This window comes from Cucumis sativus, chromosome 7 (genome assembly GCF_000004075.3).
Source record: "Cucumis sativus cultivar 9930 chromosome 7, Cucumber_9930_V3, whole genome shotgun sequence".
Classification (NCBI taxonomy): Eukaryota; Viridiplantae; Streptophyta; class Magnoliopsida; order Cucurbitales; family Cucurbitaceae; genus Cucumis; species Cucumis sativus.
The window spans coordinates 3078586-3102890 of record NC_026661.2 but is presented as its reverse complement, the minus strand read 5'-3'; the positions used below and the strand labels follow the sequence as shown (position 1 = coordinate 3102890).

At 36.4% G+C, this 24305-nt stretch overlaps 7 protein-coding genes and 1 non-coding gene across 12 annotated transcripts; 4 read left to right on the top strand and 4 right to left on the bottom strand.

The window, feature by feature from the left end:
• Positions 1–1668: 1668 nt before the first annotated feature.
• On the top strand, positions 1669–5459 carry LOC101204594 (probable protein phosphatase 2C 52). 3 transcript variants are annotated; one of them, XM_011660438.2, is made up of 7 exons: positions 1669–2198; positions 3060–3144; positions 3313–3606; positions 3700–4050; positions 4128–4245; positions 4375–4598; positions 4833–5459. In XM_011660438.2, the coding sequence occupies exons 3-7, from the start codon at positions 3346–3348 to the stop codon at positions 5292–5294; spliced, it is 1416 nt and encodes a 471-aa protein (XP_011658740.1). In that variant the 5' UTR covers positions 1669–2198; positions 3060–3144; positions 3313–3345; the 3' UTR covers positions 5295–5459. The 3 variants fall into 3 exon arrangements, with proteins under 3 accessions (XP_011658740.1, XP_011658741.1, XP_004136816.1); XM_011660439.2 differs by lacking the exon at positions 1669–2198 and adding an exon at positions 2400–2420; XM_004136768.3 differs by lacking the exon at positions 1669–2198 and adding an exon at positions 2427–2631.
• A 258-nt stretch (positions 5460–5717) lies between these two features.
• LOC101214701 lies at positions 5718–8432 on the bottom strand. 3 transcript variants are annotated; one of them, XM_004136969.3, is made up of 7 exons: positions 7583–8429; positions 7093–7233; positions 6887–7000; positions 6631–6804; positions 6315–6430; positions 6129–6213; positions 5718–6038 (listed from the first exon to the last, which is right to left on the bottom strand). In XM_004136969.3, exons 1-7 carry the CDS (start codon positions 8000–8002, stop codon positions 6027–6029), a joined length of 1062 nt encoding a protein of 353 aa, XP_004137017.1. In that variant the 5' UTR covers positions 8003–8429; the 3' UTR covers positions 5718–6026. The 3 variants fall into 3 exon arrangements, with proteins under 3 accessions (XP_004137017.1, XP_031744263.1, XP_031744264.1); XM_031888403.1 differs by lacking the exons at positions 5718–6038; positions 6129–6213 and having other exon boundaries at positions 6597–6804; positions 7583–8432; XM_031888404.1 differs by lacking the exons at positions 5718–6038; positions 6129–6213 and having other exon boundaries at positions 6315–6426; positions 6597–6804; positions 7583–8432.
• A 232-nt stretch (positions 8433–8664) lies between these two features.
• Positions 8665–8736, bottom strand: TRNAQ-CUG. Its single transcript has one exon. It is a non-coding gene; the product is annotated as a tRNA-Gln (tRNA).
• Positions 8737–8813: 77 nt separating this feature from the next.
• LOC101214460 (pentatricopeptide repeat-containing protein At1g03560, mitochondrial) lies at positions 8814–10945 on the top strand. Its single transcript, XM_004136968.3, has one exon. It carries the CDS (start codon positions 8842–8844, stop codon positions 10801–10803), a length of 1962 nt encoding a protein of 653 aa, XP_004137016.2. The 5' UTR covers positions 8814–8841; the 3' UTR covers positions 10804–10945.
• A 663-nt stretch (positions 10946–11608) lies between these two features.
• LOC101214222 (F-box/kelch-repeat protein At1g16250) lies at positions 11609–12667 on the top strand. Its single transcript, XM_004136967.3, has one exon. It carries the CDS (start codon positions 11609–11611, stop codon positions 12665–12667), a length of 1059 nt encoding a protein of 352 aa, XP_004137015.1.
• Positions 12668–15986: 3319 nt separating this feature from the next.
• On the top strand, positions 15987–19194 carry LOC101213979. Its single transcript, XM_004136966.3, has 2 exons — positions 15987–16611; positions 18699–19194. Exons 1-2 carry the CDS (start codon positions 16333–16335, stop codon positions 18873–18875), a joined length of 456 nt encoding a protein of 151 aa, XP_004137014.1. The 5' UTR covers positions 15987–16332; the 3' UTR covers positions 18876–19194.
• Positions 19195–19746: 552 nt separating this feature from the next.
• LOC101204346 (lipoyl synthase 2, mitochondrial) lies at positions 19747–23905 on the bottom strand. The gene is made up of 5 exons (XM_004136767.3): positions 23334–23905; positions 22869–23080; positions 22234–22613; positions 20916–21704; positions 19747–20768 (listed from the first exon to the last, which is right to left on the bottom strand). Exons 1-4 carry the CDS (start codon positions 23762–23764, stop codon positions 21582–21584), a joined length of 1146 nt encoding a protein of 381 aa, XP_004136815.1. The 5' UTR covers positions 23765–23905; the 3' UTR covers positions 19747–20768; positions 20916–21581.
• LOC105436079 lies at positions 19919–20788 on the bottom strand. Its single transcript, XM_031888795.1, has one exon. The coding sequence runs from the start codon at positions 20786–20788 to the stop codon at positions 19919–19921; it is 870 nt and encodes a 289-aa protein (XP_031744655.1).
• Positions 23906–24305: the final 400 nt, after the last annotated feature.

Sequence of the window (24305 nt, the reverse complement as noted above, 5' to 3'; positions counted from 1 at the left end):
ATCGAATAAAAGAAAAGGTTGAACTATAAAAATATCTTTACACTTTGCCTCTTACTAAAAAAGAGACTTATATTTTTTAAAATCACACCCTTATCTTTCGACTTTCACCTTTTACAAACGTTCCAAAAAACTTTATTAGAATAGAAATCATCTATCATTTCAAACGAAAAATTGACGTGGTGGTTACGATAAACAACAAATAAGTGGATTATGGTTACAATATTTGAAGGAGTTTCCATTCCAATTTTATAAAACTTTACAAAATGTAGTTAAAACTTTACAAAATGTCAAAGATAGCATAGCAACCCGACATGTCTTTTTAAGGTTAAAGCTAGAGGAGTTGGAAGTTTTAGAGAGGAAAAAAAAAAAAGAGAAAGAGAAAAAGAAAAAGAAAAAAAAGAAACAGATGGCTTGTGATAAAAGCAAACAAGCAGAGAGTAGGTTGGGATTGGAGGAGGGCGTGTGAAGGCATTTAAAGTGTCACCCATCATTTCTTCTATTCATTGCAATTTGCCAGTTGGGAGATTGATTTTGATATATTGAATCAATTTGGCCCATTGAAAAATCCCCTTGACTTTGGTCGGTTCCATTATTTCAATCCCACCCTTTTGGCTCCAACTTGGGTTGAAGTTTCTTTCTCTTATACACGAGAACTTTACACATTCCTCAAAGTCAAATGCCCTCAAAATCACTGCAATTATGTGAAATGATGCTAATCTGTACTGATGTGAGCTTTTGCCTAATCTAATACTCTGCCTTATTCTTTCATCTTCAAAATTTGATTTCCTTTTAAGATTGTGGCATTACCTTTAATGGAGCTGCCTTTGCTTTCATTTTGTGATCAAATGATTCAACTAATTGAATATTCACCTTTCACTCATTAAGCTTAATTAACCATGTATTTTGTGCGTTGGAATGTGGTATCTCTCTCTCTTGTGTTATGAAGAAGATTCACTCAAAACAAGACTGTTTTTAAGTCCAATTCCTCAGTCAGACAAAATGCTCTCAAGTAAGAGGAAGATTTGCATAGAAAAGATCGAAAAGATTCAATTTTTTTAATGCACCCATTTTCAAAATGGTCGAACATGACAGACCCATCATGTCATCTCTTGGACCCAACTCCCAAAATTATTTTACTGTAGAGACTTAAGAGTTGTAGCAATTCAGATAAAGGGAGCCACTTGAAGAAAAATTGGCCAAATGAGGAAGACAGTGGATGTCTTTAATATGTTAGGTAGTGTTTCGCATAGCGAAACATTAACATCGTTTTATTGGTAATTTGTTATATTCATACTTGCGTTATTTATGATTTTGGTCTTAGAATTGAAAGAATGTTTTATATATGAACTCTTTAACTGTAGCTAATATATTATCATTGGTCTAATTTGAGTGTGGATTTTCTTACCATTTACATTTTTCTGCTTTCTTTAAGTGTCTGATTTGATATCAAAACATGTCTGGGTAGTAGGTTGGACTTTTACTCACAGAGAAAAATAACCAGAATGGGCATTTAATTTTCAGCCAAGAATGGGACCTCTCAGTTGTACAAACATTTTCATCCGTTGGATTTATATGTGGGGTGTTTCTTTATTTCAGGTTTTGTATTACATAATTTATACAAATGCCTCTCTTTAAGATTTGAGAGGATAATATTGAAATGTCAATAAGTACAGCGGCCAAGTGGTAGAACACTCTTATGGGTTCTAACATTATCCAAAATGGTGCTGCATTTACGAAATTAATACACCACCTCTGTATTAATCAGCAACTCTTTCTCTTTCTCTCTCTTTTTCTCCCTTTATCTCTCAATCTGACTCATCAATTGTGAGAGAAAAAATCGGCCATTTAACCTAGAATAGAACCAAAACCACACAACCAATTTTGGCTTTTCCTCAAATTTCCCTCCTTTCTCATTGGGCTTTTACTCACTACTTTCTTCATACAGTTGTTAAAGCCTCCTCTTTTCTTGTTCCTTTTGCCATTTGTGCAATATTGCTCAATGGGTATGTTTTTATTTGGTTGAATTTTGGTGTTTTTCAGATTTTGGTTTCCATTATTTTCAGGTAAGAACGACAAATAGTCTCTACATGCATTTCTCTTCCCTTTTTTATGTGTCTGTTTGAGTGAGAGTATTTAGAAGAAGTTGGAACTCCACTACAAGCATCAAACTGATTGTGAGACGGAGTGAATCAGAAGAGGTTTGTTTTTATTTCCTGATTCTGTAAATTTGGTTATGAACAGATTATAAGTCGCTTTTGGAGATTGCTTTACACGTCTGCTGTTTCTTTATTGTTAGGAAGTCTATGTGACAGTCCAAGTCTCCCTTGATTTTTTATTTTTTATTTATATACAAGAAATTGAGATTTGCCACTGTTCTTCTGCTTTTCGTGTTGTGCATTATTGTTGTTTTTGCTATGAAGGTGATTTTTAATTGATCTCTTCTGCTTTCTCCCTTTGCTCTCTTTGAGGCTTTTCCCTTTGCCAACATCATACTTTTTTCAGTCCTTTTCTGCTTTCCTGTTTCTTTCTTTATTACCCTTTCCCTTTCTCTCAAGTTGGAATTGAAGGTTTACAAGTTTTCATTCCTTTCTCTTCTCCAAAATGGTTTGAAAACGGTGGAAAATTGAACTTGTAAGTATTCTGATATAGATTTAAGCCATTTTTTTAGCTTGAAACCAAGTAAAAATCTCAACTTTTTGTTTCATTCTCATTTGTTTATGGATCTTTTGAAAAATGGAGAGGGAGGGGGGGTGAACAAGGGTTTTCTTAAAGTCTTTGAGATTTCTGAAATGATTTTAAAAGGAAACAATGTCTTCACACAGTGCACTTAGTTTTTTCCAACGTGAGTCTGACGATGGACAAGTCACCGCTCACAAGATCATCTGGACATTTTTTTTATTATTTTCTGTTTCTGCCTCACATGGCTGCTTATTTAAATGACCTGTTATTTGCCTTTTTTTTTCTTTTCTTCATGAAGTTGATGTGCATCATTTTCTTGATTCGCTAAAAACTATGGCTTAAAACCATTTATTTAATGAGCCATTTCTTGTTTTGTTCAGCTGGTATCCGTCATCCACTCATCCTCCAATGAAAGGATTGAAGTTTGACTGAAGAAAAAAACATCCAAAGTCTTAACATATTAAGGTGTGAAAAAAGCTTCTCTCTGTCTCTCTGTCGCTTTGTTTGATTTTTTTTTTTCCCCGGAAAGTTTAGTTTTTTTTCTGTTGTTCTTTTCTTGATTCGCTTGAATTTTCAGTGTTTCATTTGAGATCTAACCTAAAAGGGGAATCTTGTCATTCTTATTTACATCAGATGATGATGCACTTTTGAAGCCAAGATAGTAAAATGGGTGGGTGTGTCTCTACAAGCAGCCATAGTACATGTAGTAGCCAAAGCAATGGGGAATCAGTTTCTTCTTCATGTATGGGAATTGGATTTGTATGTCGAAAGCGAACAAAAAGAACATTCTCGGACCATGTTTATGCTCTTCAGAATCTTCCTTCAGCTCCTAACAGGATCTTCATGAATGGAAAAAGTCGTTCTTCATGCATTTTCACTCAACAAGGTCGCAAGGGGATAAACCAGGATGCCATGGTTGTGTGGGAAGTATGTTCTGTTTCTGTTCTTCCACAAATAGTTAGCTGCATGGAATTGTTGTTTCTAGAGGTTCATGCTTCCTTGTTTTTCTTCTTTTTGTAGGATTTCATGTCAGAGGACACGATCTTTTGTGGTGTGTTCGATGGACATGGACCTTACGGTCATCTCGTTGCTCGTAAAGTGAGGGATACATTGCCGATAAAGTTGCTGTCATTCTTCCAGTCTCCTCAGTTGAAGCAAAATGACTCTGGGAAAACCTGTTTCCAGAGGAATTTGAAGACACCTCCAGATTGTGAGGATTCTGAGAAAGATGGTTTTGTAGAGGACTCGCAGAATTCAGTATGGAAAGATGCATTTTTGAACTCGTATAAAGCTATGGATAAGGAGTTGAGATCACATCCTAATCTGGACTGCTTTTGTAGTGGTAGTACTGCAGTTACCATAGTTAAACAGGTTTGAGAAGAAGGATTTCCTTTCCAATCGTTTTGGTTTCTTTTGTCATCTTTGTTCTTATTTAGTTGTGTGTTTAGGGGTCAAATCTGTTCATGGGGTATATTGGGGATTCAAGAGCAATCCTAGCTTCGAAGGATGCCAATGATTCCACTGTGGCAGTTCAATTAACCGTGGATCTTAAGCCAGATTTGCCAAGTATGTTGGTTGCTGTTTCATTCATTCATTCATTCATTCATTCATTCATTCATTCATTCATTCATTCATTCATTGACTTCGTGTTTGATTTATGAGCTAAGTTGTTGATTGTTAATCATCACTCTGTAGGAGAAGCTGAAAGAATAAAACGGTGTAAAGGCAGGGTCTTTGCATTGCAGGATGAGCCAGAAGTGCCAAGGGTGTGGTTACCTTTCGATGATGCTCCCGGTTTAGCAATGGCTCGAGCATTTGGTGACTTCTGTTTGAAAGAATATGGGGTTATCTCTATACCTGAATTCTCTCATCGAACCCTAACCGATGCTGATCAGTTCATCGTTCTTGCATCAGATGGGGTAAGTTTCCTCCTCTGCTTCATTATTTTCTTCAACTGTTCCAATATAGCATTTTAACATATCTTAGGCACCCCATTGGTAAGAGATTATTTAGCATTGTCTTACACTTTAGATCAACATTCATCTCTAGTTGAATTAATAGCTGAAGTTGCTTTACTACAATTTCTTGTTTCTCATTATATTATCTCTAGAATCAAAAGTCTATGGATGAGGGATAATTAAGAAGTGTTGCAGGTATGGGATGTGTTGAGCAATGAAGAGGTGGTTGACATAGTATCCTCAGCCCCAACCCGGGCATCAGCTGCGAGGTCCGTGGTGGACTCAGCTGCTCGTGAATGGAAACTCAAATACCCTACCTCGAAAATGGATGACTGTGCAGTCGTCTGCTTATTTTTGGACAGGAGGATGGACTCTGAATCTGACTGTGACGAACAAGCCTTCTCATCTGCAACATTGCGTAGTAATCATTCGGGTACAGCTATTGAATCCGATGATGGCCAAAGGTCCGAGCCATGTTTGCAAAGGAATAACACTGTCAGATCATCCGAAGGAAGCAAGGGATTACCTGTTGACGACATGGAGATTGGCGATGCTGTACCTGCAGAAGATCAAAACTGGTTGGGTTTGGAAGGAGTCACTCGAGTGAACTCACTTGTTCAACTCCCTAGATTTTCCGAGGAAAGGCCTGTGTCATAGGTTTTATAAAATTCTAGGATTGTGAATTCAAAATGGAAAGGTAAATCTTTCAAACTGGCTGCTGGTTTAAAGGTTTCTGTAGGTACATTTTGCCACCAAGTGTATGTTGAATTGCACAAAAGTTTTAACTGTTTTCATAGATCAACTACCTTCAAAGCTCACTCACATTGCATGAAATTGGTTCAATGCATTTCTATAATCTAATCTAACTTGTCACCAAAGGTGCTTTTGTGAAAGCAAATACCAATGTCCTTTCCCCAAAATGAAAATGGATTGCCAATAAACCAGATTTTGCTGCATATCTTAGGGCTCCATGAAATCTTTTGTTAATGATCAAATTGAACCAATGAGATAACTTTATAAGAGGTAATCTGCAGTAAACTCATCAAAGTAGCTGTTTCTTTTAATAGTAATATTAGGAAAGAATCAGTAAAGATGAAGAGCTCGATATAGCTGTAACTTTTGCTGTTTGTCGAGTATATTCAGGAAAATAGATGGTGAAGAAAACATTTCTTGGAACAAAGTTATTTTAATAGATGATGCTTCATCTTCTTGGAAAATGAAATGCAGTAAATTGCATTTTTTTTATGTGCATGTGCATTCTGTTGTAATTGGATCTACAACTAATGTCCAACAGACATTTCACAACCTATTTCGGGAATAAAACAATAACTTCTCTTCTGATATCTTGCAAGATTAGAATATGTTCTCTGCCTAGCCAACTCTCCTCCATTATGTTTGATCCTGGAAGAACAATCAAGTATTTGAAACATATCTTGTGTCCAAATAAACCTCTTCACTGAATGCAGAAGTTTCAATGTACTTGCGACTCACCTTGTCTGATTGACTGCTTGGTGAAGCTTCGTTTTCTCCTGTTGATGCATCGCTTATTCGTTCTTCAGATTTCTCATTTGAATAGCTACAATAACAACAACAAAGTTGAATTTTGCACCTCAATGTAGGCCAAGACATGTTTTTCAATGAAATTTCTGATAATTGTATCAGCTTCTTAAAACTCACGTCGAGAGAATGGTGACCCAAATGAGCTCCACACTATCCACCCATAGAAGCCTTTGCTCAACAGGAACAACACCATACGTTATGAGATGAGCAAATGGCCAAAGTTTCCAACCTGCCTGTCAAGCAAATGATAAAACATTACAACATTTGACGTTTATTTTAAAACTAAAATATTTGAATGAAAACTAACTGATATTTAACAACAAATGTGAAGATAGACATATTACAACATGAACATCATTGTGCAAAGTGCAAACAACATCAGAAGGAACGAAATCTAACATTGATGTCAGTAAAGGCCAGAGAAGATTCATACTGTAAGCATTGGCCAAAATGTCGACTTCAGTTCGCCATAGATATCGGTCATAGATTCTGAACGAAGAATCCCCAAAACCACATAGTATATGCTATTCCACACTCCTGACCAGACAGTTTGATCAAATGCAACTTTCACTAGTACCACCCACCAATCTTTGAACGGGAAGAGAATCTAAAAAGTGATTTAATTAGTCTCAGATAAAGATACCACAGAAGAAACAAGACTAAGCAATACAAATGAACCATAATCTAACCTCACAGAATTGGTAGTAGTAATGAGAAAGAGATCCATGGAGAGAAAACCCAACAAGACCAGATCTAAACATGCGTGCCCTGTCAAACTCAAACAGTGGCTTCCCTTCATAACACTGGAGGTTCATAATGTAATGGAACCAACAAACTGAGTTATTACTAAGTCAGCATTGCTAGACGATATTGAAAAAATCCTGCAGGCACTTACTTGAGCGATCCAATCTCCGAGAAAATAAACAATTCCACTTATCATCATTTTAGCCAAAACGGGGTTCGTCTTGAGAGCCTCTTCATAGGCAATCCAATTGTGCTCAGGTGCATATCTCAGCACCTCATACAAGGTCCATCCCTGAGAAGTGTGAATCATGAGATAGTAACTAGATAGAAGTTCCATCTCCTTATAACAATGAAACATTAATCATCACCATTTTCTCAACTGATTTTCCCGGGAAAAGTATATTTTGTTTCAAGTAAATTGGAGTTTTTTCCTCTTTCATATTACACACTGTTATCCAGCAAAAAAAAAAAAAAAAGAAGTAGAAAACAAGATTGAATTTCATATATGAACCAATTTTGAGAATGACTCAAACAAGAAAGGAACTAACTTCTAATAATTATTTCAGGTAAAGGTATCAGTCAAAGAAAATAAATGGCTGAAATGAAGAGTTAATATAGTTCCAATATGTAAGAAAACTTACATGCCATAGCTCATGATCAATGGTAAGCAATTTAGTGACCAGCAAGGTTCCAAATCCCAAAACAATGGTAGCATTAACAGCTCTGCCACTGAAACCCTTCAACACTTCATCTGCTCCATTATCTTCAGAGAAAGAAGAAGAAGAAGAAGATGAATATGCCTCAATTTTCTCAGACCCATCAAGGGATAAGCTGTGTTCTTCATCCTCCGAACGATTTTCCTCCAAACCAACCAATTCTTGGTCTTCCCTGACCGACCTAACACCCCATCTTCTTCTTCTAACGGTCGAGAGGATCAAATTATCAGATGGGTCGAATTTTCTACTGCTCTTGGTGAAATGAACAACTGAAATCAAGTGGGGTTTTTCGATTTTTGTGTATGGAAGAAGCCTTTGAGCGACAAAACTGTTGATTGCTGCCATGGAAAACCAACAATCAAAGATTACAGATGAGTGCTTGTAAAACCCATAAATCTCTTTCGTTGTACCAATGACAGATTACGTCTCTCACCTTCATGTCCTCTCCCCTTGAAAATTTCAACCAATTATAAGCTCGTGAAATACAATAGATTCAATTGGGTCAAATAATCCGCTCCTAAAAGTTTCGTAAGCAGAACGATTTCCACAAGCCATGATGTGACAAGCAAATGAATTGTCCCCATTAACAATCCAGCGTTAGCTCATTCAACAAGCTTCTCGAATGGTTCTTTTAATGGACGGTGTAGTATTTAGTCGACCCAGAAAAGGAAGCAATCTTTGTTGACATGGATTCTGTTCAGCAGCCATTTCTTTTGTACATAAGAAAATTTAGCGAATTTGAACCACAAACAGATGAATGCTACTCTCTCCACGAGGAAAAAAGAAGAAAAGAAAAAAATTGTCACTTCTCAAAATTAGAAAACTATTTAAAAATTCGTTAAACTAGTTTTTCCGATCTATTGATGATTAAGATTTACATACAAATTTAACTTTTCTTAATCTATTGATTATTTTGCGTTTTTCCGTGAAATCTTAGACTGATTTTTGCAAATGTTACGAACTCCATCGGTAACAATTTACAAAATTAGTTTCTAATAAAAAATGTAAGGTCCCACCGAGATTTGAACTCGGGTTACTGGATTCAGAGTCCAATGTCCTGACCACTAGACCATGGGACCTTTTGATATCAATTTCGTGAGTTTAGATTAATAGTATAATTGAGATACTTTTAGTTTTAATTTAACCTCTCCTCCAGCGGCGCTTTGTTAGCGCGCAAAACCCAAATGAGAAGAGCCCTACTCAGACCTTCCTTCCGTTGCTCTTCATCTCGTCCTCTTCATTTACTTGATCCTAAATCATATTCTTTGTATGGAAATGGCAAATTGTCTTCGAAGGGTTCAGATTACGGTTTCAGCCAGAATTTCAGGTTTGTATTTACAAACACTCTTCTCCCACCTCCCGAATGGATAGAACCTTTCGTGGATGTCTCTGATGTAATTTCCAGCTCTCAACCGCTAGACCCATCTCCATGGGTGGCCCAAATTTTGAATCTTCTAGATGGGTCTTCGAACATGGAACACAATCTAGATTCTTTTTGTCGGAAGTTTTTTGTTAAGTTATCGCCAAATTTTGTTACATTCGTTTTACAATCTGTTGAGCTTCGTGAGAAACCTGAAGTTGCTGTTCGGTTCTTTTTTTGGGCGGGTAAGCAGAAGAAATATGTTCATAAGATTGAATGCCATGTGTCTTTGATTGAACTCTTAACTTTTTCGGCCGATTTGGTCAAAATCCGATTGGTGTTCTTTGAACTTAAAGATAGGGGTTTGTTAATGACTGAATCGGCGGCTAATTCTTTGATTAAGAGCTTTGGGAATCTTGGACTTGTTGAGGAATTGTTGTGGGTATGGCGACGAATGAAGGAAAATGGGATTGACCCAAGTTTGTATACTTATAACTTTTTGGTAAATGGGTTAGTGAATTCAATGTTTATTGAATCTGCTGAGAAGGTTTTTGAGGTCATGGATGGTGGGAAGATTGTACCCGACACCGTGACCTATAATATTATGATAAAAGGATATTGCAAGGCTGGGAAATTGCAGAAGGCAATGGAGAAATTTAGAGATATGGAGATGAAGAATGTGAAACCGGATAAGATTACGTACATGACATTGATCCAGGCATGTTATTCAGAACGTGATTTCGATACTTGTCTGAGTCTCTACCTTGAAATGGAAGAAAGGGGATTGGAAATTCCTCCTCATTCTTATAGTTTAGTTATTGGTGGGCTTTGTAAGCAAAGAAAATGTATGGAAGCTTATGCTGTTTTTGAGACAATGAATCAGAAAGGTTGTAGAGCAAATGTTGCAATTTATACAGCTTTGATTGATTCTTACTCAAAAAATGGAAGCATGGAAGAGGCCATGAGGCTCTTTGAGAGGATGAAAAATGAAGGGTTCGAACCTGATGCAGTTACGTATAGTGTCCTAGTTAATGGATTGTGCAAAAGTGGTAGATTGGATGATGGAATGGAACTTTTTGATTTCTGCAGAAATAAAGGAGTGGCCATCAATGCAATGTTTTATGCTAGTTTAATTGATGGACTAGGAAAGGCTGGGAGAATCGAAGATGCAGAAAATCTTTTTGAAGAAATGTCTGAAAAGGGTTGTGCTCGAGATTCGTATTGTTATAACGCCATTATAGATGCACTAGCTAAGCATGGGAAGATCGATCAAGCTTTAGCACTTTTTGGGAGGATGGAAGAAGAAGGTTGTGATCAAACAGTTTATACGTTCACGATTCTTATCGATGGGCTGTTCAAGGAGCACAAAAATGAGGAGGCGATAAAGTTCTGGGACAAGATGATCGACAAAGGAATCACTCCAACTGTAGCTTCTTTTCGAGCTCTTGCGATAGGGCTGTGTCTTTGTGGCAAGGTAGCCAGGGCTTGCAAAATCTTGGATGACCTTGCCCCAATGGGTATCATTCCGGAAACGGCATTTGAGGATATGATCAACACATTGTGCAAAGCACAACGCATCAAGGAAGCTTGCAAATTGGCAGATGGAATTGTGGATCGGGGCAGGGAAATACCGGGGAGAATACGTACAGTGCTTATCAATGCCTTGAGAAAGGCAGGTAATTCTGATTTGGTCATCAAACTGATGCATAGTAAGATAGGCATAGGATATGATCGGATGGGTAGTATTAAAAGACGAGTTAAATTCAGAACACTTCTTGAAAATTGAGTTCTTCTCGTCTCTGGTGCCTTTATTCTCATTTTCATCCTCAATGAATTTCATATCCTATCTTTAACTTTTGCAATGACCATCACAAGTTTTATTTTGTTCGTAGTTAATAACTATGCTCTGGAGAAACTCTGTTTTGACCGTCTTTTGTTCCACTGGGTTTATTTCTTGTGATAATTGAACAAAACTAAGAACCTACAGTGGAAATCATTCCAGATGCAGTCACTGTGTCAACCCTTCCGCACATTGCGACCAAATACATAGCCATGGCTCTTTTTCTTGTCTTTGATATGGATGCCTCTTTTTCAGACAAAAGTTTCTCATAGCTAAAGACAATTTCTTTCAAATGATTTCTATTTTTGACACAAATCTTAGGTATCATGCCTGTTGTTCTGGTCTTTGATTGTGTAAGGAGATCAATGTTCGTATTTCTAAGGGACAGACCGATTCTGTCGCTTTTATTTTTAATTAAGTAGCCAATGGGACATCTTTTCCATGTTTCCGTTGAATCGTACTGTGCTAGAAAGAAACAACATGAGAAAAGGTAGACGAATCCTTATTGGCTAAGAACGAACAAGAAATCTCATAGTTTTTTCCACCAGTCGAATGAATCCCCTGTTTTGAGCCACCTAATTCTTTTCACCCAATTTTTAACTTCGATGCAAACAAATGGCACCTTAGAATTATCCGACTGTTTCTTGGCTATTTATCCTCTATCGATCCTCATTGTTCAATTCCCCCGCCATCACTTCAAAGTGATTAACCCCAATATTTGCTTACTCAAAAACCCTTTCCTTTTAACTATATGGGTTCGGTTTCAACAGCTTCGGCATCGCCGTCTCGGCCACCTACTGGAAACCCACCAGCCAATTTCAAGATATGTGTATCCTACTGTGGTAAAGATGTTTCACAAGGCGCCAACATCTCTAATTGGATCGATTGTTACAACCCACAAGACAACTCATGGAATAGAGTCACTACAATCCCTGGCCTTCTAGAAAACCATGCTCTCAAAGGGTTTTCGATGGTTTCAATTGGAGAATTCATATACGTTGTTGGTGGTCGCCTCTGCGAGTACATGGTGCCAACTGACAACCAAATAGTGAGACGTGAACTGGAAGTCCGACGACAGGTTTTGCGGTACAACGTGTATGAGAATAAGTGGTATAAATGTGCATCGCTCATTGTTCCTCGATTTGACTTTGCTTGTGTTGTCATCGATGGCAAGATATACGTCGCTGGCGGGAAACGTAGGTTAAGCACCGCTACAGGAATGGCGTCTGCAGAGGTTTATGATCCTGCATTAGACGAGTGGCAATCGCTGCCAGAGATGAGCACTTCTCGTCACAAGTGTGTGGGAGTGACATGGCAGGGAAAATTTCATGTCATCGGTGGATTCGCAGGAAACAACGACTACATTGGCAATATGGAGAGGAGTTCTGCTGAGGTGTACGATTGTGAAAGATCTTGTTGGAATTTAATCATCGGGATGTGGCAACTTGACATTCCACCGTATCAAATTGTCGCCGTCGATGATAAACTATTCAGTTCTGGCGACTGTCTAAATTCATGGAAAGGGCAGATTGAAGCATATGATTGGAACCAAAATATTTGGAGTGAGGTTGACGGATCTCGGTTTGAGGCCTTGTCGGCAACAAAATTCGTCACAATGGCACCAGCGGGACCTGAATTGTACTTTCTTGCTGGGCGTAGGATGCCAGATCAACCGTCAAGGATGACTTCGGTTGTGCACGTATTTAACACGTCGGCAAATGGTGATGCGTGGAGAAGCATGGAGCCAATGGAAGAGGATGGGGAAAAGGAGCTGTGCAGCCATTGTTGTGTGGTAATTCTAAGAGATTAAAAAAAGAACCCAAAAAAAAAGATTAAAATTAAAAATTAAGAAAACTATACTATATGGAAAAATCATTATTTTATCTTTGTACCATTTTTTTTAGATTAAAATTTTATTTACATCGAGTTAAAGTATAAATTTAAATAAATGCCAAAATGTTAATTTAGACATACCTCAATTCATCAAGGTGATCTAACTTTGGTTAAAGATGTTCAATTTTCAATAAAAATGAGTGTTTTATTGAGAGAAACTAAAAACAACTACTCTTTCTATATTCCATCTCTGCAATATCTCAAATAATGGTTCTCATTTTGATTGCATAATCATTTGGATTTTTTGGTTTTTATTATTAAAAATTAGGTTTAAATACTACTTTTGTTTCGACTTCTATGTTTTAAATACTCTTTATATGTTTATTTTTTGTTCCTATACTTTCAATTTTGGTATTTTGATTTTTAAACTTTCAACAAACAAGTGACAATTTTATTCTTTAAAAATGAAAGCAAAGAGTTCAAAATGGTCGATCAAAATGAATCAAAGTTGAAAATATAAGGACTAAAATGAACCGTTTAAAAATACATGGACCAATATGAATCAAGAATCAACATGGTTTTAAACCTTAAAATTAAGTCTACAAATACCCTCCCATCTCTAAAGTTCTTATTTTGTTATTTATCTTTTACTATTCTTTAAAAAGATGAAATCAAATCTTGAAAGTATAAAATAGTTTTTAAAAACTTGTCATTCGATTCAAAAACATTATTAAAAACTTGTCATTCAATTCAAAAACATTATTAAGAATTTAGTTCCTCTATTGATGAAAACCAATGAAATTTTAATATAGATAAATAAATAAATTATCAATCAAGTTATGCAAATGCAATCAAACTTATAATCATTCGTAGAAATAAATCCAACTAGAGATATAGGATATGTCAACGTTATTGAGTTAAGTTCATTTTGACTATTATCATTTAAAAAAAATGCTACTATAAGAAACTTCAAATCAAAATGTTTCATAGAGTAACGTGGGCCAATTTATTTATAATAAATTGATATTGTGATAGGATCTCTTTCTATCTAAATATATGTTTATTATAATATTTTATTTTAGTTCAACATTATTAGAACATTTTAACATTTATTCAACAACACATGCAGTCAATGTTAAAATTAACCATTTTAATTTACCATATGTTTTATATTATTGTTTTATACATTAACCTTCCTTGACTAATTATGTATACATGTAGCAAGCATTAGGTTGGGTTAAAGTTATTTTTTTAGAATAATCTAAACTTTCGAGTGGTTTTGGTTCTTGGCAAACAAAAGATAAGTGAAATATTGAGATGTAAAATGAGGGAGGAAAATCTTATTTCCAAACTTAACTAAACTATAAAAACATTTTTTTAGTTTGATTTTTATTTTATATTAATCCTTATTTTTGTTAGCTTCTTTAATGACTCCAATTTATAAAATTCTGGCAAAAATAGCAAAAAAATATTATCATAACAGTGTTCACGATACTATATTTTTTAAATTACAAAAATAGCAAATTTAAAAGTCGATAACCTAAGATTACCATATGATAGTCCTATAATTACTATAATTTTGGCATATTCACAATATAATATAAAAAAAAGTGTAATAAATTTTTTTTCTTAAATGTTTTTGTTATTTGATGCATTTGTTTTGATTTATCGTGCATAATTTTACAAACTTAAACCTATAATTGTTAAAATATATTTGAGATAAAGATTGTATATATTTAAAATAACGTGGTCTATATTAAAAAATATATATATAGTATATATTTGAAAACAAAAATTGGAAATTAAATGCAAAAGAAAATGGTAAAACAAATAAAAAGTTATAAATTTGATTTGTTCCATTGAGTTAGTAGAAAGGAAGTATTTAAAAAAATTGGGCCAAAAATAAGAGAAAAAGGTGGACCCAATTTGGAAGGTAAGACTTAAGAGAGAGAGTAACATGAAGCCCAACTTGTTTATATAACAATAAATTAATAAAAAGTGCACGGAAAGTTGGTACACCTTCACGTGACTCTAAAACCCTTTCAGATCGGGTTCCACTTTTCCCACGTGCTCCCCTTTTCTGACCCACAACCTCGACCCGGATACCATTATTAACTGCATCCAAACACCTCCCCTCCTCTCATCAATCTCCACCGTCCTTTTTCCTTCTCCTGATTCTGCCTCCGCTGACTCATACCTCCACTCCCCCAATGCAACACCGCCACATGGCGAGACTTCCATGCCCACGTTGGCGATGTGGTCCCCCTGACGTTGCCTACGTGGCCTTTTCGATGTGTCGTTCGCAGAGGCCACGTGAATGACTGAACGACGAATTTCTGTGCTTACACGTGTTTGGTAGCACGTGCCCATTTCTCTCTACCAGATCTCTCTGAATTTTTTGTATTACTACTGCTCACAATGTGTTTGTCTCTGTGGAATTATGGGATTGAAAATTTACTTTTTTTTTTCTTTCCACAATTTACATTTTAAAATGTGTACTTCAAAAGTTTGGTATATTATCACATTACTTCATATATTCTTACCTAACTTTTGGAACTTGTGTTTGGGGTACATTGTGCTATGTTTTTAAGGATTAGAATTAGGAAGTTTATGTTTGAAGATGGAGTTATGTTTGAAATAGAAAAATAAAAGAAGATAGGAAAAGCTATCATTATTGTAGGAACTAAGATTCTAACTATGAAACTAATTTTAAAATCTAACTAAAAAAGAGTTATTATTTGAAAATCAAAACTACCTAGTAAAACGGTATAGATAATTGGTGATTGAGGTTTCTAATACCTAGTAAGAGGATACTTGTACTATTTTCACATGTCCAAAAGTTGGAAGGTTAAAAGTATAATGTTTTAAAATGTAATGATTATCAAAACCTCATTATAAGTAAGGTATGGTGCAAGAGTCAAATGTGAACATCATCACTTAGAGCAAACTTAAAAGATTATAATCAACATGTCAAGTGACTAAATTATTCTTAAGAATACAATAATTAAACAAGTTTCAATTCTCAATGCAATGTAATCAATTAAGCATGACATTTCCAATCAATTCACATGTTTTTATTTTATCCTTTTCATTCAACAATATATACTTCAATCAAAACTTCAAAACATCAAACCTTTTTTTTTTTTTAAATCTTAAACATTCTCTTCATAACTTCATTCCATCGACATATATTATAAACATAGCTTTGAAAGTAAGTAGTATAGTATATATTTTTATATATATAATTTTGATTTTCTCAATATTTACTAAAGAAAAATCATCATCATCACTCAGCCCAACAAAAAGCCCTTTGTTTTCTTTCTTTTTGAAAGCAACGTTAAAAGAGACCTTGCTCTGCAAAACGATCTTCCTCTTCTGCAAAATCTCCATTTCTTCTCCCCATTTCATATTCTTTCTTCTTTGCTCTGATTATCTCATTGCACATGGCTTTTCAATCACTGGTCTTCATGTAATCATTTTACCCATCTTCTTTTTCTCAACCCAATTTCCCTTTCTTTGAAAAACCACCATTCTCTGCAACTATATCCCTTTGCTACCAGTAGAACTTCAACCACGAGAGGAAACACATAGAGTAGTTTTTTTTTTTTTTTTTTGTTATTACTCTTCTGGGGTTTTGTTTTAATGGGAGGTGAGCAAAAATGGGGGGCTATAGCGCCGGCGTTGCCGGCGGTATCACCGTTAAACCCAGAAAGAGAGGAGTATTGGAGCCGTTTTGACGATTCGGTAAATGCGGTGTCGTTTGGGTTTGTAGCTACTGCGATTCTCATCTCTATGTTCCTTGTTATGGCAATTTTTGAGAGGTTTTTAAGACCCAGGTCGCCGGCGGCCATCGGACGGCCGCCTTCTGATCTTGAAGCACAGATGGTGTTTGATGGAAAGCCTCGCTACCCATCTCCTAAGGTTTTTATCTTCTCTTTTCTTCTTCAACTACATTTTGATGGTGGTCCACATTTTGTTTGCTCTTCAAGTTGCTTTATTTTGAGTTTTCTTTTAGCTGATTTAAGGCTTGATTGGTAAATTGTGAATTATGAAGCTGATTTGTTTGTGTAAATGATTTCATTATCTTCAAGAATAGTGGCATAGTTTGTTGGCTGTTAGTTTCTTTAGTGGGATGAATAATTGACCTTACTAATTATGAGCTGTTCTCTTGTATTCCACCATGTAAGCATGAGACTCTTTTGAACTTTTTAAGGCTCTAGAAATCATATTCTCCACCACCTTAATACATGGAAAGTTCATTTGTACATTATCTTTTGGAAAAATGAATCCCATGCCATTTTTCTTAAGCTTTAGAGTTGTAAGTTGTTGTATCGTATTTGTTTGTTATGGAAGTTTTTTTTGTGGGGCCTTAGAGTTATAAATTATAATCTTATGGTGTTACTAATATAAATAGTTTCTGCTTTTCTTTAGAAACATTATTTGTTAGCAATGTGATAAGATCATAACCATGTGTTTACCTCTTTCTGTGCGAAACCCATCCTTTAAACGGATCACCTTTAAAGAATAATTAGTTCTTTCAATGAAAATTAATAATGTTTAAACTATTTTCAAACAACTGCCGGACGTACTTTACTGAAGAGAAGAATGCAGCTGATGAGATCAGTCTTTTGGTAAGGTATTTAAGAAAGGTCTCTTTATCGTTTTGGCAAGGTAATTCAGTTGCTCTTTATGTGGTTCGTCATGCTGTCAGCTGAGTTGCTAATTGGTATTCTTCCCCTGTTGAGTTTGCGATGTTATAATTGACGAATGACGACCTTTCGTTTCTGTTGCCCTCTTGAGTTTAGACTTTTACAAAGTTTGTTTCTTAAAAGAAAAAACTATTTTGAAACTGTTCTGTTCTGAAATTTTCTATATTACTTCTGTATGTTAACATTAATGCAATAGTTTTCCTCATTCTAGATTTTAAGGATAAGGGTCCACAGCATGTAGGTAGCATGTGTTTTTGTCTCAACTGTCAAAGCAATCTAACTAGAATAAAATTTGATAGCCAAAACACATCCATAAGTCTTTAAAATTTGCAAGCTCCTCTTAATTTTTAAACCATTACTAGCTTGTGAAGCTGTGCCAGATGACATTTTAAAACAAGAGATTATTCAAAGTTATCTCGATGTAACAAACTTTGTCAACCATTTTATCCTACACCATTAAATGCATTGTTTACTTTCAAGCAAGAAATAGCAGAACTGTTCATAAGCATTTAGGTGCAGTTGCAAGTTAATTACAAACATAATCACATGCTATGTTTCCCTTTCTGATTACACTATAGTAATGTGCACATATATTTTAAGTATTTTATTTAGCTTTATAAAGTGTTTCAAAGTCTCAGCTGGCACCATTTTCAATGTCTTTCCTACATTCTATGAGGTATACTTGTACCATACTATCATGTACAGCTGAGTTTGGTTGGGAGAGAGTACTCAAAGATTTAAGTAATACTTTAGAGTTTTATTGTGTTGGGAAAAATACTAGCAGGGTAGAAGGGGTTTTGAATAGGGAGGTCCTGGATGATTCAGAATCTATTTCCACTAATTTGTGTTCTATTCTTGCATCTCAAGTATGATAAAGTTGTCCTCCTTTTAGCTCATAGGCCAGCTATTTTCAACTGAAAATTAGAATGGTGATCATTATTATGAGTTTTCTTTCTTGTTTGAGAACATTTGCTTTTAGTGACCATCATGTTTGATCATGTGGCTTATCTTTCTCTTCATAAGGGGAAAAAAGGGTAAAGAAAAAGGGAAAAAAGGTTCAGACAAGCATTAATGTTCTATTGGAGTGAGGTTTTGATTCATCTATCTTTTAATCAAATTTATATTTATACACTGTTATCAACAGTGACGGTACAGTGTTCAAGTCATTAAAATCTCTCTCTCCTCTTTGATGACATGTAAAGTAATATACTTCTACTGATATAATTGTAGCAGAGAAGCAAAGTTTTTCTTACCGTAGGGGTATTAACTGATTAATTATTTTTTACTTGATTTATGTAGATGACGGTTTACGCTCGAGGAGTGTCGGTATTGATGCCAGGTGAAGAAATTCCAACCTACATTGCTCACCCAGCTCCTGCACCCTGTCCTCCAGAACCCATTTTGAAGCCTCTACATCAACATAGCTTGAGCATGTGTCCATCATCAAGCTTAACATCAAGCTCCAACATCAGTTGACCTTAAAAATAACATCACTATAGAACAAAGGGTCACCCCACACTTGGAATGAATTTCAGCTTATTCTGACTTGCAACTTGACATTCTAAAGTTGAAAACATGGTGAAAGTCACATCAACTTCAGTCTCTAACTTCAATATGTATAGAGGCCCCTGTAGGTTATATTTGATGATGTGGATTTGGGCCTTCTCTTGCCCCCACCTAATGAAAAGAGAGGATGAAAATGAATGATTGTTGCAAGCTGGGTCAGCTACTGTAATACATGATTAGTTCCGTGATTGTTATGTTCATAATGAATCCCATTCCTCTTTCACTGGCATCAAAGTTACAACATAAGTTAATTATCCACATACTTCTACCACCAACTGTGAAAAGTAGAAACGTCAGCATCGAAAACACAAATTAAAGTTCTCGATACTGAATCTTTTTACGTAATAGCCATTGTTATCAGCATTTGCAAAAGAATTTTAGTGGGTTTTTTTATAGGCTCTTTCGTTATTACTTCCTAATTAGGCATTAACAGCAGGTGAATAGAGATGATGACTCACAATATTACGAGAAATCTTCGTGCAAATTCTCCTTGGACTCCGTGCTACTTTTGTTGACCCCTTTGTCTGGAGTGCTTGGGACAGCACAGTCTACAATGCAACACAGAGAGAAAAGAAAAGGAGAAGCGTTCCCGTGTTAGCCCCACCAGAGAAGACATAACCTGTATTCCATGCATATTCAATACAAACAATGAAAAAAGAGATTGAAAGGAAAAAGACTTCACTTTTCCCAAAAACAATAAAAGAGAGATGCCAAGTTGGAGGACCATTTGAATTACAGATCCCCATAGCAAGTTCGAATCTCAAAAACCAACGAGAAATACTGGAGTCAAAGCAAACCATGTTACCACTTCCCATTTACAAAAACGAAGCAAAGCAAGTAAAAGTCAAACAATCAAAAGAACTACAGAAACTAACAGAGTCTTGTGTACAACATATTTCAGGAAAATTGATAATAAATCAACACCAACCAAATACACTAATCTGCATTAGAATCTACAGAAAGATGAAACATTCAAGTGAGACAAGTGGGTTTTCAATGGATTCATTTGGGGGCTGAATTGAACCATCCATTGGCTTCTCCAACTTTCCTTCGTCTCTATGCTCGGTGGTCACTGTCTCTTGTTGGTCCCCAGGTTGTCCGGTCATTTTCATGACACTGCTTTTCATATTCCCTGTCTTATTCGTTTCTTTAACTGTTCGAGTAGCTGGTGACCTCGAACGGCGGCCATGGCTGACTCCAGATTGTTGCTCGTGCTGCCCTCCATTCAGCTTCCTGGTCCTTGCCTCTCTTGATTCTGTCGTCCCATGTGAGTACCTGCAATTCACACGGGACTTCTTCTCTGGTAAAAGTTCAGCAGGTCTCTTTGTTGTACATTTGTCTCTCTGTTCTCTTCGATATGATAGGTTGCCGGAGCATGGCCGTTTTCTGCGAATCTTTGGTTTTATATTTCGACCAATATCTCTGCTCTTACTTGATGCTTCATCCCCTTCCCTTTGCTCCGAAATGGTGGTCGCCATCGACACGCTTTCACTCATATTGCTGCACCACTCTGTAACCTGAGACGTCTCCGAAACTGAAACAATACTTTCCTCTCCCTTGCCAAGCGAACCATCCATTTCGCTTGCTTTTACTCTCTGCTCCGGTGGCTTCTTATGGGATGTTTGCAGAACACTACATGGCTTAGCAATGGGAGTCTCTGAGAGGACTTCTTTGACGGTTTCTTCTTCCGGGGTTCTGTTATCTGGAACGTTTTCGACATCAGTGTCGAACCATCCCGGTGACGAAGGCTTTGCAGAACGATGGTTCTTGTCCAGGGTATGAGGTTGACCCCTGTCCAAGGCTCTGCTACAGCAACAACCCATAGAGTGGTGAATGTGAAAAATGGAAATGGAGATGGAAGCTAAATGAAGTGAGATATTAGAATTTGAAGATTTGAAAATTTGAAATTAACGATTAGGGTACCGAATTTTGGGTGGGAAAGGAAAGCACCTGGGCGAGACACTGGCAGAGTTGGCAGTGAAATGGCTCGACGCCCAGTACCAATAGAGAAGAAACTGACTGTCAATGGCGTGTTTAATACGAGGCATGGGATTGGCTTAAGACAGAGGAATCGTAAAAAGATGTTAATGTTCACTTGACGTTCCTTTTAACGTTCTTCTATAAAAATAAATATTTTACCACTATAAGAGAACATTACATCTTTTCATGACCTTAACATCTTTTCAATCCGTATAGAATGAGGACTTGAGAAGAAAATTACCAGATCCTTTAAGTCAACTCGTTCACAGTTGAACCTGCTTTTGCATTGAAATCCAATAATTGAGTTTTTGTATGAACCAAAATGGTATAAACGTAAACCTATACAAATAGCAAATAAATAAAATTCCAATCCCGATATTACAAGAATAGTAATACCCCTATGCTGATCAGAAAGAACAGGATGAAGGGGAGATATTATATAGGAGTAGAACAAAAATTTATGGCTACAGTGACAATACATCTGCAGCGGATCAGGAGCACAAAAATTTGACAAAACGACTGGACAAATCCATCAAATCAAAAGTCCAATTTGCTTATATGCCAACTTACATGCAACATTGTTAAATTTTGTAGGGATTGTTAGGGACAGATGACCAATAGAAATGGTAACAATAATCAAAGTTGGGTAGGCTGTGAATTAGAAGCTGCCCGATCTGATTCAATCATTGACTTGATATAGAATTCTCCTGCCTTGTATGAAGACCTAACCATTGGGCCAGAAGCCACATATCGAAAACCCTGCCACAACCAAACAAAAAAAAGATTTTTAGATAATTGTTGCACCCTCAAGGCTGGCAGGTAACTCCAGCCATTAAAAGACTATTGATCATATAATAAGTACTACTTGATGATGGAGATTTCCTATAAACTTAAAAATGAGGGTTATGAATCGAAGTGTGAATTAGTATATGCTTTAGGTAAAACATGGACTCCCTCTAACAAATCAACACACGAAAAATTACAACGGTACAGATCCGAGAGAAGGAAAATGCAAATGAAAGTTATTCACACTGAATGAATCCAATAAAACCTGTTTGGATTAACTTTTGAAGTGTGCTTAAAATAGATATTTAAGTTAGAGAAAAACTTATGCACTTTGATTCATCCTAGCCTGATGGGAAATGATACAATATTATAACTTTTTTTTATAAAAAAATCAAGTCGACTTGCCTTTAAGGTATTGATTGAGCAATCATCATTTTTCACTAGCAGAACAGGGAAGCCAGTATACAATCAAAATGTTCAAATAATTAGAAAGAGAAAGTACCATTTTCATGCCAATATTTTGATACTTCTCAAAAGCCTCAGGAGTAATGTATTCTGATACAGGCATGTGGCGTTTTGAAGGTCTCATATACTGCCCAAATGTCATCACATCAACTCCAGCTGCTCTCACCTTCTCCATTGTTTGAACAACTTGATCTGGTGTTTCCCCACAGCCTAACATAATGGAAGTCTTTGTAAGAGTTCCAGATAGAGAAAACTCTTTGGCCATAACTAGAACATCTAATGATTGCTTGAAATTAGCACGGTGATCCCTAACTACTCCTTGAAGCTCTTCAACTGTCTCTATATTGTGAGCAAAGACGTCAAGGCCCGACCTTGCAACTTTCTCCACACAGCCAGAGTCTCCTCGAAAATCAGGAACTGCAGAATCAATTAGTTAAGCATAAGCAACATCAAAGAAGAGATAAAATCACACTGGACAAACATAGTCAGAAGCAAATCAATATCATATGCTGATTTTGGCGACGTCAATAGTACAGGGTAAAATTAGTAGCTTTCACTAAATTTCTTAGTTGCATCGAAACCAAATAAAATAAGGTTCCTTAAATCAAGGATCCTTGAATGCATCAATGAACTAGACACTGTTATGCGTAATAGAAACTAGGGAATTAGTACCCAAGGCCTCAATGAGCATATTTGGCTTCAACACCTTAAGTTTCTGCACAGTCTCTGCAAAATGACCACTCCCTTGATCAGGTAAATCGTCGCGATCAACGCTGGTAATGACCACATAATCCAAACCCCATGATGCAATTGCTTCAGCAACATTTGTGGGCTCATTTGGATCCGGTGGAGGTGGAGTTCGTGATGTCTTCACGTTACAGAACCTGGAGTTCAAACAATCCCACAAGAGCAATGGAATTAGAAATTCTGAGGCACCCCGATGATATCAAAGTAATCGACAGGGTCATTTTCTATGACAAAAACAATCAGTTCTAAGTCCATTCACGTTCCCCACTAAATTATATATACGTTGACATTACACACGGGAAAATAACAAGAAATCATGGTTCTTCAGTCGCTAATTGGCAATTAAATAAGCATAACGAAATGGAGTGAATAAACTGAATTACTACTAACCTGCAACCACGAGTACAAGTGTCACCAAGAATCATAATTGTAGCAGTGGCAGTGCCGGTTTCTCCACCAGACCAGCATTCCCCTAAATTAGGGCATTTAGCCTCCTCACAAACCGTGTGAAGCTTCAATTCCCGGAGCTTCTTCTTTATCTGAACATACTTCTCGCCTCCAGGCACCGATTCCCTCATCCATTTAGGTTTAGGAAGGGGCTTCTTCTTCGTACCAACCTCCACAGAATACGAATCAGAAGATTGCAGATCAACGAAATCAGAAAGTATTGGGGACTCCGCGGCGAGTCGTTCCCGGAGACCGGCCAACGTGCGGGGGAATTGGGAGGATGTAGCAGAGGCGGAGGTGGAAGAAGATGAAGAAGAGAATGATCTACTGACGGATTTGAGGATTCGAGCAAGGCTTTGGCAGCGCTTGTTCATCGTGGTCGTCGATCTCGGAGAAGAAGCCTAACCGGAATTTGGGTGACTTCGGATTTGGACAGTTGAAGGGCGTTCGTTCGTAATGCGTTTTCAGCCATACGTAAAGGGATTATTGAGCCTCATGATCAATATTCGTGGCCCAGTTTAGAAGTGGGCTTCACTCGATCCATGAGATCAATTTTTAAAATTCGGGTAGTAATAATTTTAAATTAATTTAAAAAGTAATAACCAGTTATATAACAACATTCTAAAAAAAAATTACCTAATATTTGTTAGTATGTATATGTATATATATTCCATACACATTAGACCTTCAATGACTATTTAAATATTCAAACAATGTCTATCCTAAACTTTAATAAGTATTGTGTGGCTATGCCAATTTAACTGTGTTAATATTTTCAATAGATGACCTTGTGCATAATTTAATCTTTTATTGACAGGTATATTGTCACATTTGTTTCCATGTTTAAAATTGGATTATATTAAAAGGAAATTTTGAAGAAAAATGATAGCAGGGCATGTTGCAACTTCCAAGGGC

Bases quoted from the DNA above. Each gene is read 5' to 3' on its own strand.
- LOC101204594 (XM_011660438.2), top strand. From the start codon at position 3,346: ATGGGTGGGTGTGTCTCTACAAGCAGCCATAGTACATGTAGTAGCCAA. The intron at 3,607-3,699 runs GTATGTTCTGTT...TTCTTTTTGTAG, and splicing joins ATGCCATGGTTGTGTGGGAA to GATTTCATGTCAGAGGACAC. The intron at 4,246-4,374 runs GTATGTTGGTTG...ATCACTCTGTAG, and splicing joins TCTTAAGCCAGATTTGCCAA to GAGAAGCTGAAAGAATAAAA.
- LOC101213979 (XM_004136966.3), top strand. From the start codon at position 16,333: ATGGGAGGTGAGCAAAAATGGGGGGCTATAGCGCCGGCGTTGCCGGCG. The intron at 16,612-18,698 runs GTTTTTATCTTC...TGATTTATGTAG, and splicing joins CTCGCTACCCATCTCCTAAG to ATGACGGTTTACGCTCGAGG.
- LOC105436079 (XM_031888795.1), bottom strand. From the start codon at position 20,788: ATGGGTTGTTGCTGTAGCAGAGCCTTGGACAGGGGTCAACCTCATACC.
- LOC101214701 (XM_004136969.3), bottom strand. From the start codon at position 8,002: ATGGCAGCAATCAACAGTTTTGTCGCTCAAAGGCTTCTTCCATACACA. The intron at 7,234-7,582 runs GTAAGTTTTCTT...CACACTTCTCAG, and splicing joins TTGATCATGAGCTATGGCAT to GGATGGACCTTGTATGAGGT. The intron at 6,431-6,630 runs GTATGAATCTTC...TTTGCTTGACAG, and splicing joins CATTTTGGCCAATGCTTACA to GCAGGTTGGAAACTTTGGCC.
- LOC101214460 (XM_004136968.3), top strand. From the start codon at position 8,842: ATGAGAAGAGCCCTACTCAGACCTTCCTTCCGTTGCTCTTCATCTCGT.
- LOC101204346 (XM_004136767.3), bottom strand. From the start codon at position 23,764: ATGAACAAGCGCTGCCAAAGCCTTGCTCGAATCCTCAAATCCGTCAGT. The intron at 23,081-23,333 runs GTTAGTAGTAAT...TTTGAACTCCAG, and splicing joins ACTTGTACTCGTGGTTGCAG to GTTCTGTAACGTGAAGACAT. The intron at 22,614-22,868 runs GTACTAATTCCC...TTGATTCTGCAG, and splicing joins TATGCTCATTGAGGCCTTGG to TTCCTGATTTTCGAGGAGAC.
- LOC101214222 (XM_004136967.3), top strand. From the start codon at position 11,609: ATGGGTTCGGTTTCAACAGCTTCGGCATCGCCGTCTCGGCCACCTACT.